A 13,350-nucleotide genomic window follows, 5' to 3' on the forward strand; every position below is an offset into this window, starting at 1 on the left:
GAACTGTCACCAACTGCCAGTGGGTGCTGAAGATCATATCGGAGGGTCTACACATAGAATTCCTCTCTCCCCCCTCCACCAGGTCTCCGAATCATGGCCCTGTCCTCACAGGGTACCCAGGATCTCCTGTACTTAAAGTTGCAGGAATTAATGCATTCAAAGGTAATTTCCCGGGTTCCAAGTCAGGAAGAAGGGATAGGCCACCACTCCCGCCTCTTCCTGATCAGAAAGCCATCTGGAGACGTCCGGGTTATCATAAATCTGAAATGTCTCAACCAACGGGTTCGGTACCTGCGGTTCAAGGTGGAGTCAGTAAAATCAACGATTCCATTGAGAGGGCCTCACCACCAGATGGCCACAATCGACCTGAAAGACTCCTACTTCCATGCGCCCATTCATCCTTGACACAGGAAGTACTTCATATTTGCAATTCTTCACAAGGGGGAAGTTCTTTACTTTCAGTTCAATTTACTTCTCTTTGGGATCTCCTTTGCCCCAAGGGTTTTCTCAAAAATCATGGCAGAGATAGTTGCCTTCCTCAGGGTTCAAGGTGCCTGTCTAGTGCCATATTTGGATGACTTCCTTCTCATTGCTCCCTCCACTCAGACCCTCAGGCGCCATGTGGAGAAGTCCTAGGGCTTTCTTCAATCCTTGGGCTGGATCCCCAATCTCAAGAAGTCTCAGCTGCAACCCTCCTCCACACGACGGTTTCTCGGGGTTCTGTTGGACTCCGACAGGCAGGTGTCCTTCCTCCCAGAAAACCACAGGTCGACCCTCCTATCCAAAATATCGTCTCTTCATCGGCAGGCATCTCCCACCCTTCGGGCAGCTATGTCTGCTCTGGGTTCAATGACGTCCTGCATTCCATCAGTCATGTGGGCCCAGGCCCACTCTCGTCATCTTCAGGATCATATCCTGTCTCATTGGGACAGACTCCCTTCCTTCCTCACTGAACAAAAGGTTTTGCCTGTCAGGGAGTGTCACTTCTTCTCTTCGGTGGTGGTTGAATCCCAGCAACCTGCTAGTAGGGGTTGCATGGACCAAGGCACCTCTTGTCACTGTAACGACAGATGCCAGCCAGAGGGGTTGGGGGGCCTTGGTTGCCAACACCCCATTTCAAGGTGTCTGGAGTCATTATGTCAGCTCCCATTCCTCCAACTACCGGGAACTAAGGGCAGTCAAGGAAGCCCTCCTGGAAGCTCAGGATATCGTCAAGAATGCTCACGTTCTAATCTACTCCAACATTGTCACCACGGTGGCGCATCGTCGCCATCAGGGCAGTACAAGGTCCAGCACCCTGAGGTCTGTGTCCTCTCAGATTTTCCTCTGGGCAGAAAAATTCCTGCTGTCCCTCTCTGCTGTTCACCTATAAGGATCACTGAACCTCCAAGCGGACTTTCTAAGTCGTCAGGATGTTCACCCAGGAGAATGGAGCCTGGCCAAGCAGTGTTTTGGTCTCTGGTGGCAAGGTGGGGGACTCCGGAGATCAACCTGTTGGCGTCGGACGAAAATCGAAAGGTCGCAACATATTTCTCCCTGAACCCCCCAGGACAACACGATGGGGGTGGACGCCTTCTGCCACCCTTGGTCCTATCATCTCACCTACGCCTTCCCGCCTATTCTTCTTCTGGCAAGAACCCTGCGAAAGATCAGGGAAGATGGAGTCCCAACTATTCTAGTAGCTCCACTGTGGCCAAAGAGGAGTTGATACAGCCTTATCATGGCTCTCAAAGTCGATGGGCTGAGCCTCCTGAGTCCGGACCCCAGTTTGTTATCTCAAGGTTCGCTATTCCACCCGGATCCTCAAAAGCTCAAGTTGGCTGCCTGTCTTCTGAAGCCCGGGCCTCTAAGGCCCAGGGCCTTTCAGAAAAAGTCGTGGTTACTCTGCAAAAGAACTGTAAACCAGTCTAAACTGTATTTACAATAAAATCTGGATGAGATTCTCCTCCTGGTGTGGTTCTCATCCTCCTGAACCACTCTTGCCTAACATAGCGCAAATACTAAACTTTCTCCAGAGTGGATTAGACTCGGGCCTCAAGCCCAACACATTGAAGATGCAGGTTTCTGCTCTCTGTGCAGTTTTCGATACGGATCTGGCCTCTCATCCATGGATCCGCCGATGTTATAGTGTCCGCTAGTAGGATTTGCTCACAGCAGAAGATCCTCACGCTATCCTGGGACCTCAATATGGTTCTTACTTGTCTTTCTCAGTCTCCTTATGTACCTCTGTCATCCTGTAGCATCCGTTCTCTCTCTCATAAGACTGCATTTCTCATTGCAATTACCTCTGCTCGGAGAGTCGGGTAGCTTCAAGCACTATCCATCCAGGAACCATACTTGACCATCAGAGATGACAGCATAGTCTTTCGGCTGGACCCTTCCCTCCTTGGTATTCCTCCTATGCTGTCGTGGAAGGGATTAGAGAAATAAGAAATATTCTTACCGTTCAGTTTCTAAGAACCTTCCACTACAGCACTTAATTCCCTCCCTATTCCTCGATATTCCTGGATTGTTGTGGTTTTTTTTTTTTTTTTATATACTTCGCATATGCAATGTATTCTCTGTAAGACACTGGCTAATGAGAGGTGGGAGCGTCCTTTTAACCTCTCTTGTGCTTCCTGTCCCTATTAGGACGTGGAGGGACAGCCTCCTATGCTGTCGTGGAAGGTTCCTAGAAAACAGAATTAACGGTAAGAAGAACTCTTGTTTTGGAGGATAAGGGGGTGTCTTACTTTGATGAATGGTCCTGTTGTATCCTTTTAACTTTTTTAGCTGCTTAGACACTTCGTCATTGAACCGAAACTAGGGCTTATTTTTGGAGTAGGGCTTATATTTTAAGCATACTCCAAAAAGCCCAAAAAAATCTTTCTAGGGCTTATTTTCGGAGTAGGTCTTATTTTTGTCGAAATAGGGTATTGAAAATAATCCCTGAAGGCAGATTCCTATAGAGATCTATGTCCGGGACATATCCTGAAGCAGCCCATTTACTGATAATGGAATAAGACATTGGATCGCAAATATCAAGGTGTCATTTTATTCAGTTTCCTATTACCTACATGTACATATAGCCGGCTTGGTGGGGTTGATTTTACTGATGAATCATCATATGAAAAGGCTGGCTATATTTGTGCTGCATTTAAGGGTATGAGAACTCAACATCTTTTTCAGGCAGATTCCTCCTGAATCCCACCTGAACAAAACGCTCTATAGATGTTAAAAATAATGAGCATATGCATTCAAAGTGTAAACTGCTTGCTGTGCATATGAGATATGTATATTTTAAAAATACTTCACCTAAGGCCTAAGCCACACGGCGAGAAAATCTGTGCGAGTGGAGTGCGATAAAACATCGCATTCCCCTCGGACCAATTCTAGCCTGTGTGTCAGCACCCATGAGCGATTATTTTCTCAGCCCTAATCGGACCGAGAAAACAATCGCAGCATGCTGCGATTGTAAGCTGAGACTCTTTCTCTCGCACCCATTCAAGTGAATGGGGCGAGAGAAAAATCGCACTGCACTCGCGGTACACCGGTGTACTGCTAGTGCAGTGCGAGAATGGCTATAGCCGGCTATGCAGGAGAGAGGGGGAGAAATCCCTCCCTCCCCTCCTGAGTGCCGGCCCGCCCCCCGCAGCTGAGGTCCGCTCGCACGAACGGACCTCAGTTGCAAGGACACACGCATGACACTCGGCTCTGCTGTACTGCCAGCACGAGCCGAGTCTCATGCAAGGGGATCGCAGTAGTCCCCGTGTGGCCCCAGCCTTAAGCAGCTTCTGCTTAAAACAGTGCAGTTACACCGACATCTTAAAACCCTTATTCATAGAGTAAGTTTGCGAGAATTCTGTTATAAATTACTCTGAAAAGTCACAACCAACAAGTTGCAACATTTGCTATTTTCAAGTCAGTATCTCCTGCAAAATAAGAAGACCTCACACTGCTGCATCCACCAGAAAATTAAAATGTTACAAGTCTTGGAAAATGGCAACACAATCGCCCCAAAACTATTAAAAAAAAAAAAAAAAAAAAAAAAAAGTAAAAATCCTCGACAAGTTTGGCCTCGCCTTAATCATACTGATGGGGAGAATCACAGTGCAAAGTCATTTTTACCATGCCGCGTGCGCCATAAAAACAATTCCTAAAAAACAATGTCAAAATTTGTTTTTTTCCACAATTTCAAGACACTTGGAATTTTTTTTTCCCATTTTCCAGTACCCTGGTAATATGAATTGTCATTTAAAAGTACAATTTTTCTCACAAAAAGCAAGCCCTTGTATAACTTATGGATTTTCGAACAAGTGGATATTACTGTAGCTTTTGGTGACTGGGTAAAAGGGGAGCAATTTAATAGGAGATTACAGTGCAGATGGAAAACAGCAAAAAGGGGAACAAAAAAATATGCAACTGCAATATCTGGCCCTTCATATGCCCTTCATATGTCTCTGCAGATTCGAGGATTCATTTGAGTCAAGTCGCCAGTCTTGGAATCTCCACACAAAGGGCGACTTTTATTACCTGGAACAAGTAAGTTGTGAGAGGCGCGGTGTGATATCGATGGCCGATGGAGCAGGTTACTGACATGGGAAGATCTAATGTATGGGGTGTCTGCAGCCGCTGGCTGTATGGAGTGTATGTGATGTATCTCATTACTATACCCAGGGAAGAGGATCTGATAGATCACCAAGCCGTTACTTTATAGCAGTGTTTCTCAACTCCAGTCCTCAAGACCCACCAACAGATCATGTTTTCAGGATTTCATTAATTTAGCACAGGGATATTTAATATTGAGGAAACCTGAAAACATAACCTGTTGGTGGGTCTTGAAGACGAGTGAAGAAACACCGCTATAAAGGGTTTGGGTCATCAGAAAATGACTTACTGTTTAAAATAGGTTTTTATGTATTGAAATGTTTAGTTGGGGTTTTTTTCCTTCCCATATCACTCTCGATCAATTTACATCTTTCAAATTTTCACACTGGAAAATTAACCTAACACTAGACTTAAAATTCCTGTTTTGTATGGACACTTTTCATCAGTCTCATTATCATATGCTAAAAGGAGAGAGAGAGAGGTTTTCTACGAATGGGAAGGAGAACATTAAACAGCTAACTTCTTGGAGTTTTACTAAAACATAGGCACTACAGTATAGACCAGTGATGGGCAACCTTTTGAGCTTGGTGTGTCAAAATTCGCCAAAAAAACGAACATAACTTGGGTGGTGTGTCACCTTGAGAAAAAAAACATAATTTTGCGACATGTACAGTTTAAATAACAAATATGTATAATTATTTAACTTGCCTGCTTAGTGACTTCTTTGTTTATCTGTCAGTTGGTTTCTTTTGTTGGTCTTGCTATTATTTAACTTGTGTGGGGTGCCGTGAACTAAGATAAGTGAGGGGGAGGGGGAATTCTTCCAGTGATGGCGAACCTGTGGCACTCCAGCTGATGCAAAACTACAATTCCCATCATGTCTTCACAGCCAAAGCTTTTGCTTTGAATGGCCAGGCATGATGGGAATTGTAGTTTTGCAACAGCTGGACTGCCACAGGTTCGCCATCACTGAATTTTTAGTGACTTTTTTGTTGCTGAATTTCATTGGCTAAATGTTCAATTGAAGGTTGGTATTTTGTACACTTCAAGCCCAAGCAAGCGCTACTAAGTTCATCTGTCAGTCTGTTTCTTTTGTTGGTTTTGATATTATTTAATTCTGAGAATAAGGTCTTACAAAAGTAGGTAAAGGGAAAAATAGTGAGTAAAGCCATTGCTATATTTTTCAGGGTGCTAAGTGTCTGGTAACCTATTCCAGGCACTCCAAATTTCCTGTTCATAGTGGCACTCCTCTTGATTCTCCAAGCGGCACCTTTCTAGATTCTCAAGCTTTGACCTCAAGTCAACAAACACCTGAGCCCAGATGCTGTCCTGAAATTCTGCAAGTTGCATCTCCAAATCATCAATTTGTATGCACTGGAAACCATTTAAGGCTGCTTTCACACCTCCGGTTTCTGCAATGCGGCACAATACGGCACTTTGCAGGAAAATCGCAACCGTTTTTTTTTTTTTGCTGCCGGTTGCGTTTTTTCTGCATAGACTTTAATTAGTGCCGCATTGTGCTGCATGGGCTCGCGTTCGGTCCGGTTTTTGCCGCATGCGGCAGATTTAGCCGATGCGGCGGCCGGATGGAATGTTGCCTGGCACGTTTTTTCGTGTGGCAAAAAAACCTGCATCGCGCCGCATTCGGCCTATGCGGCGCATTTTTCAATGCATTTCTATGGCGGCTGGATGCGGCGCGATGCGGCAAAAACCGCATCTGGCCGCCGCATGCTGTTTTTGCCACTGCGCATGCTCAGTAGCATGCCGCAAGCGGCAAAAACCGGACGGGCCGCATGGGAAAAAAGGATACGGTGTTTTCACCGCATCCGTTGCATAGCTTGCACAGCCGGATTGAGCCGCACAGCTCCAGCCGGATGTGTGAAAGCAGCCTAATTCCAAACTACTGTAGACTACTACATCAGGATACTTAATTATTTTCATGGTCTATTCTAGGCTTCTAAATTGATTAAATCTATCACTGAACTGGTCAAGTAACGATTCTAAAACATGCTGGTACTTTATATGCAAGGGTTCCATTTCATTTTGTACAGCTGCACTGGCCTTCTCAAAATACTTTGTTACTCGAGGAAAATACTTATAAGTTTTAGTTTCTACATCTCGCTTGAAAATTTTAAGTTTACTTTCAAAAGCTTTTATGTATCCAAACATAACGTCAATACTTTTGCCAAAACCTTGTAGCTTTAAGTTCAGTTCATTAATATGAACAGAGAGATCTGTAAAAAAAAAATCAGGTTGTTGACCCACTTGGAATCCATAGAGCTGAGGAAAGTTTCACAGATCCTTATCCTCAAGAAATACCTTAATTTCTTCAAAGCACTCCACAAAGCGCTCAAGAACTTTGCCTCGGCTCATCCATCTTACATTATTGTACATCAGCAGTCCACTGTAGGTGGAATCAACCTCCAGTGAAAGTGCAGAAAATTCTCGCTTGTGAAGGGGGCGAGCAGCTATTAAATTAACTATTTTTGTAACAACTGACATTAAGTCGTTTAAGTCAGTGAATCCTGCTTTGGCACATAAAGCCTCCTGATGGATAATACAATGAAAAGGCACAATCGGATGTCCAATACCTTCCGTAAACAATTTAACAAATCCGACTTTTTTTTCCCCACCATGTTTGGTGCCCCATCTGTCGTCACTGACACAACTTTAGAGATATCAATGCTTAGGTCACAGAATGTTTGCATAACAACCTTACATATTTCACTTCCTGATGTACTTGTTGGCACTGATACTAACTTTATCAACTCTTCTCTCATTGTGAGACCATCAAAATATCGACCAATAATGGCCAACCGAGCATGTGATGTGACATCAGTAGTTTCATCAAGAGAGATCGAACAATATTTACAACTAGAAGGTGGCCCGATTCTACGCATCGGGTATTCTAGAATTTACGTATTATGTAGTTAATGTATGATTTTTGTTATAATATATATATAGATGTTGTTGTGTGTAGTTACCAAGTGTTTGTGTAGGGCGCTGTACATGTTCTGGGTGTTGTCTGGGTGTGGCGGGGGGTGAGAGCGGTGTTGTATGTGTGTTGCGTGTGTTGCGTTGTTTGTGGAGCGCTGTGTGTCTGTAGCGTTGTGTGTGTGTGTGTATGTTGCGCGGTTTGTGTGGGTGTGGTGTGTTTTGGGGGGAGGTATGTTTTGTGCAATGTGTGTGTTGCGTGGTATGTGCGTATATTTATGTATGCCGCGGTGTTTGTGTGTTGGGTGTTGTGTGTGTGTGTGTGCAGCGTTGTCTGTGTGTGTGGGTGTCTGTGTAGGGCGGTATTTGTGGTTCCCAGTGTGTGTGTGGTGTGTTGTGTGTGTGTGTGTGTGTGTGTGTGTGTGTGTGTGTTGGGGGGAGGTGTGCACCCCCCATCGTGCTCAATCCGCCATGCTGCGCACTCCCAAACGTGCTCCATCCGCCATGCTGCGCACTCCCAAACGTGCTCCATCCGCCATGCTGCGCACTCCCCATCGTGCTCCATCCCCCATGCTGCGCACCCCCCATCGTGCTCCATCCCCCATGCTGCGCACCCCCCATCGTGCTCCATCCCCCATGCTGCACCAGCATCAGCCTCTCTCCTCCCAGCATCAGCCTCTCTCCTCCCAGCATCAGCCTCTCTCCTCCCAGCATCAGCCTCTCTCCTCCCAGCATCAGCCTCTCTCCTCCCAGCATCAGCCTCTCTCCTCCCAGCATCAGCCTCTCTCCTCCCAGCATCAGCCTGCCTCCTCCAGCACGCCGTGCTCCTCTGCCGACACTCACAGATCCGATCGCATACACTCACGCGCACACCCGATCGCATACACTCACGCGCACACCCGATCGCATACACTCACGCGCACACCCGATCGCATACACTCACGCGCACACCCGATCGCATACACTCACGCGCACACCCGATCGCATACACTCACGCACACACACATTGACGATATTGCACATACGCGCTCATACTCACAACATCCGGAGATACCACATGCTTCTGGCCATGTGATCCTCCGGCGGGTCCTGGAAGCTCACAGCACAGTATCGCGGCCGAGAAGCAAGCGATATCTCCGGATGCTGTGAGTGTGTGGATGCGATGTGAGGTGTGTGTGAGAGTGAGTGTGATCTGATGTGTGTGTGTGTATGTGTGTGTTGTTATGTGTGTGCGTGTGTGTATTTTCCGCCGCTGCAGGACCTTGATGCGCTGGTAACTATGCTACCATGGTTACCAGCGCATCACGTCCCCCACTCGCACGGGAGCCCACACCAGCATACGGCGGCAAACCCCAGCAATGCGAGGGTTTGTGTCGGCTGGGATGGCGGAGTATGCTGGTGTGGGCTCCCGGGGGTACAGTACTCACCTGGTAGTCGTGTCTGTGTCAGTTCGGGGGATGCGTGCGGGGCCAGAGCGAGCGTGCATTGCGTGAGGGGGGCGGGGCGTGGCCGAGTTGCCAATACGTGCAGGGTGCCGGGGCGAGAGAACAATCCGTGTGGGGGGGAGCCAGGGCGAGCGACCAATCCGTGCGGGGGGGCGGGGCCATGGCGAGGCCAGTGGCCAATCCGCTTTGTGTCACCGTAAGGACACAATTTTGGAGCAAGACAGACAGACAGACAGAATAAGGCAATTATATATATACTAGAAGGTGGCCCGATTCTACGCATCGGGTATTCTAGAATTTACGTATTGTGTAGTTCATGTATGATTTTTGTTATATATATATATATATATATATATATATGTTGTGTGTAGTTACCAAGTGTTTGTGTAGGCGCTGTACATGTTCTGGGTGTTGTCTGGGTGTGACGGGGGTGAGAGCGGTGTTGTATGTGTGTTGCGTTGTTTGTGGAGCGCTGTGTGTCTGTAGCGTTGTGTGTTGCGCGGTTTGTGTGTGTGTGGTGTGTTTTGGGGGGAGGTATGTTTTGTGCAATGTGTGTGTTGTGCGGTATGTGCGTATATTTGTGTGTGCCGCGGTGTTTGTGTGTTGGGTGTTGTGTGTGTGCAGCGTTGTCTGTGTGTGTAGGTGTCTGTGTAGGGCAGTTGTTTGTGGTTCCCAGTGTGTGTGTGTGTGTGTGTGGTGTGTTGTGCAGTGCGCGCGTGTGTGTTGGGGGGGAGGTGTGCACTTCCCATTGTGCTCCATCCCCCATGCAGCGCACTCCCCATCGTGCTCCATCCGCCATGCTGCGCACTCCCAAACGTGCACCATCCGCCATGCTGCGCACTCCCAAACGTGCTCCATCCGCAATGCTGCGCACTCCCAAACGTGCTCCATCCGCCATGCTGCGCACTCCCAAACGTGCTCCATCCGCCATGCTGCGCACTCCCAAACGTGCTCCATCCGCCATGCTGCGCACTCCCAAACGTGCTCCATCCGCCATGCTGCGCACTCCCAAACGTGCTCCATCCGCCATGCTGCGCACTCCCAAACGTGCTCCATCCGCCATGCTGCGTACTCCCAAACGTGCTCCATCCGCCATGCTGCGCACTCCCAAACGTGCTCCATCCGCCATGCTGCGCACTCCCAAACGTGCTCCATCCGCCATGCTGCGCACTCCCAAACGTGCTCCATCCGCCATGCTGCGCACTCCCAAACGTGCTCCATCCGCCATGCTGCGCACTCCCAAACGTGCTCCATCCGCCATGCTGCGCACTCCCAAACGTGCTCCATCCGCCATGCTGCGCACTCCCAAACGTGCTCCATCCGCCATGCTGCGCACTCCCAAACGTGCTCCATCCGCCATGCTGCGCACTCCCAAACGTGCTCCATCCGCCATGCTGCGCACTCCCAAACGTGCTCCATCCGCCATGCTGCGCACTCCCAAACGTGCTCCATCCGCCATGCTGCGCACTCCCAAACGTGCTCCATCCCCCATGCTGCGCACCCCCCATTGTGCTCCATCCCCCATGCTGCACCAGCATCAGCCTCTCTACCCGCAGCATCAGCCTCTCTGTCCCCAGCCTCAGCCCCTCTCTGTCCCCAGCCTCAGCCCCTCTCTGTCCCCAGCCCCTCTCTGTCCCCAGCCTCAGCCCCTCTCTGTCCCCAGCCTCAGCCCCTCTCTGTCCCCAGCCTCAGCCCCTCTCTGTCCCCAGCCTCAGCCCCTCTCTGTCCCCAGCCTCAGCCCCTCTCTGTCCCCAGCCTCAGCCCCTCTCTGTCCCCAGCCTCAGCCGATCGCATCCACTCACACACACCCGATCGCATCCACTCACACACACCCGATCGCATCCACTCACACACACCCGATCGCATCCACTCACACACACCCGATCGCATCCACTCACACACACCCGATCGCATCCACTCACACACACCCGATCGCATCCACTCACAGACACTGACGATATCGCACATACGCGCTGATACTCACAACATCCGGACATACCACATGCCTCTGGCCATGTGATCCTCCGTCAGGTCCTGGAAGATCACAACAGCACAGTATCGAGGCCGAGAAGCAAGCGATATCTCCAGATGCTGTGAGTGTGTGGATGCGATGTGTGTGTGAGGTGTGTGTGAGGTGTGTGTGAGGTGTGTGTGAGAGTGAGTGCGATCTGATGTGTGTGTGTATGCGTGTGTGTGTGCTGTTATGTTTGTGCGTGTGGAAGTCGCGCCGCTGCAGGACCTTGATTTACTGGTAACTATGCAAGCATGGTTACCAGCGCAACACGTCCCCCGCTCGCACGGGAGCCAACACCAGCATACGGCGGCGGCGTACGCTGATGTGGGCTCCCGTTGGTGAGGGGGAAAGGGGGGGGGGGTACAGTACTCACCTGGGATTCGTGGCTCCGTGACCGTGTCAGTTCGGGCAATGCGGGGGGGGGCGAGAGCTAACGTCTATTGCGTGAGGGGGGGCGGGGCGTGGCGTGGGCGAGTTGCCAATGCCTGCAGGGTGCCGGGGCGAGAGGCCAATCTGTGGGGGGGGGCAGAGCCTGGGCGAGCGGCTGGCCAATCCGTGTGGGGGCGCAGCCGGGGCGAGAGGCCAATCCGTGTGGGGGCGGGGCCATGGCGAACCCAGCGGCCAATCAGCTTTGTGTCACCGTAAGGACATGTCACGGTGACACAATGTCACCGTGACACAATTTTGGAGCATGACAGACAGACAGACAGAATAAGGCAATTATATATATAGATATATAGATTGCTTATGTCTCTCTTTAATTGATGTTGTACGTTTTTGTTCAGTCTCATTATTCGGTCTTTTATGATATTTCTACTGAGTGGTAACTCAGATATTCTCTTAATAATTGCATCTTTATTCTGCATATCATGAAATAGAACTGGTGCACATCTTAAGAGAGTTTCTTTAATAAATTCTCCCTCACTGAGTGCTTTTCCATGCTGAGCTATGGAGTGAGCAATGCTCAGACTTGCAGATGTTAAATTTGTAGAGCTTTTGACAAATTTAAGGATGGAATTAGATTGGCTCTCATCCAGGTGTAGCTGCCTGGAAATGTATTCCTTCCTTTCATCCTCACTTTTTTTCAAGAGCTGGGAATGATTAGTTTCAAAATGTCTTTATATTCCACGTTCAGCTTACTACCGTTTCACTACATAGAACGCAAAATGATCTGCCATTTTTTTCTATAATGCCATACATCTCAGTCCATGTCTCTTGAAAGGGTCGGCTTCTGCTACTACCACTCCCTTTACTTAACTTTGTTTTTTTTTATTTTGTGGCTTCTCCATGAGAGGGGCAGTGAGAGAAGATTTATAGTTAGCCCTGCAGGCAATTAGGGGTTAACTAACCTAACTGACAATGTGATGGCACATGTAACTGTCTTTTAGGAAAGGGCAGAGTTAATAAGCAGAAATAGGGGTTAATAAGGATGCACAACAGTAATGGTGGTGAAATGGAGTCTGTACTATGCTGCAAGATGGCGTTCTTTATGTAAATTAATGGCGTGAAATGGCACCCATAGCACAGGCCTCTTCCAGCCTCCCCCTCACTTATCTCAGTAATGGCCAATGATGACACCCCACAGTTCACTGGATGATGGTTGCTGTAGTAATCACAGGGCCTCCAGACAGCGATCACCTCAGGCCTCAGAAGTGCGTCCCTCGCAGAATTGCGCTGCTCCCTGCTGCGCCTGCCGGAAGTTGGGGCCTACCGGAAGTACCAGGCCTAGATGCTCTGCGCCGGAGCTCTGTTGTTTGGGCGGCATTGCGCTGCTCCCTGCTGCGCCAGCCGGAAGTTCGGGCCTACCGGAAGTACCAGGCCTAGATGCTCTGCGCCGGAGCTCTGTTGTTTGAGCCTACAGACCTCCGGCACAGACCTCCTGCATGGCATCCGATCCGATAAAAAATCGGAACGGATTGCCATGCTATTTAAAGGATGCTTAATTTCTATGGGGCCGCGTGCCACTGAAAATGACTACGCGGGTCAGCACTGACACGCGTGTCATAGGTTCGCCATCACTGGTATAGACAGTGGGGCCAAGCCTAAATCGCCTCCGGCGGACTGCTGCGCCATGTGGTTGTGTGGATATGAGGTAGACAATCAAGTATAATAGCTGGGATTATGCCACTTTATACCGGGAGTTACTTTAGAGACATACCAAAAAAGTGAGTTTAATATAAAAAGTGTATATAAAATAAAGTCGTTTCACTGCAGGATTTGCAGCTTCTTCAGGTACATCTCTTTATTAGACATGACAGTATAGATTATAGACTCCGGCCTAAGAGGAACGGCATGCAGCCTTTTTTTTTTTTTTTTTTAAATTTATTTAAATAAATAATTAAAAAAAAAAAAAAACGACGTGCAGTTCCC

At 48.7% G+C, this 13,350-nt stretch overlaps 2 protein-coding genes across 3 annotated transcripts in view; one reads left to right on the forward strand and one right to left on the reverse strand.

Annotated features, from left to right (window-relative positions):
• RNF168 (ring finger protein 168) overlaps positions 1-13,350 on the reverse strand; it is a 222,749-nt gene that overhangs the window by 121,101 nt on the left and 88,298 nt on the right. The gene's annotated exons all lie outside the window — the stretch shown is intronic.
• GK5 (glycerol kinase 5) overlaps positions 1-13,350 on the forward strand; it is a 107,472-nt gene that overhangs the window by 31,586 nt on the left and 62,536 nt on the right. For both annotated transcript variants that reach the window (XM_075340966.1, XM_075340967.1), the window contains exon 3: positions 4,446-4,521. In XM_075340966.1, coding sequence (XP_075197081.1) covers positions 4,446-4,521 — 76 coding nt within the window. The remainder of the gene's footprint in view (positions 1-4,445; positions 4,522-13,350) is intronic.

Source organism: Anomaloglossus baeobatrachus, chromosome 3 (genome assembly GCF_048569485.1).
Source record: "Anomaloglossus baeobatrachus isolate aAnoBae1 chromosome 3, aAnoBae1.hap1, whole genome shotgun sequence".
NCBI lineage: Eukaryota > Metazoa > Chordata > Amphibia > Anura > Aromobatidae > Anomaloglossus > Anomaloglossus baeobatrachus.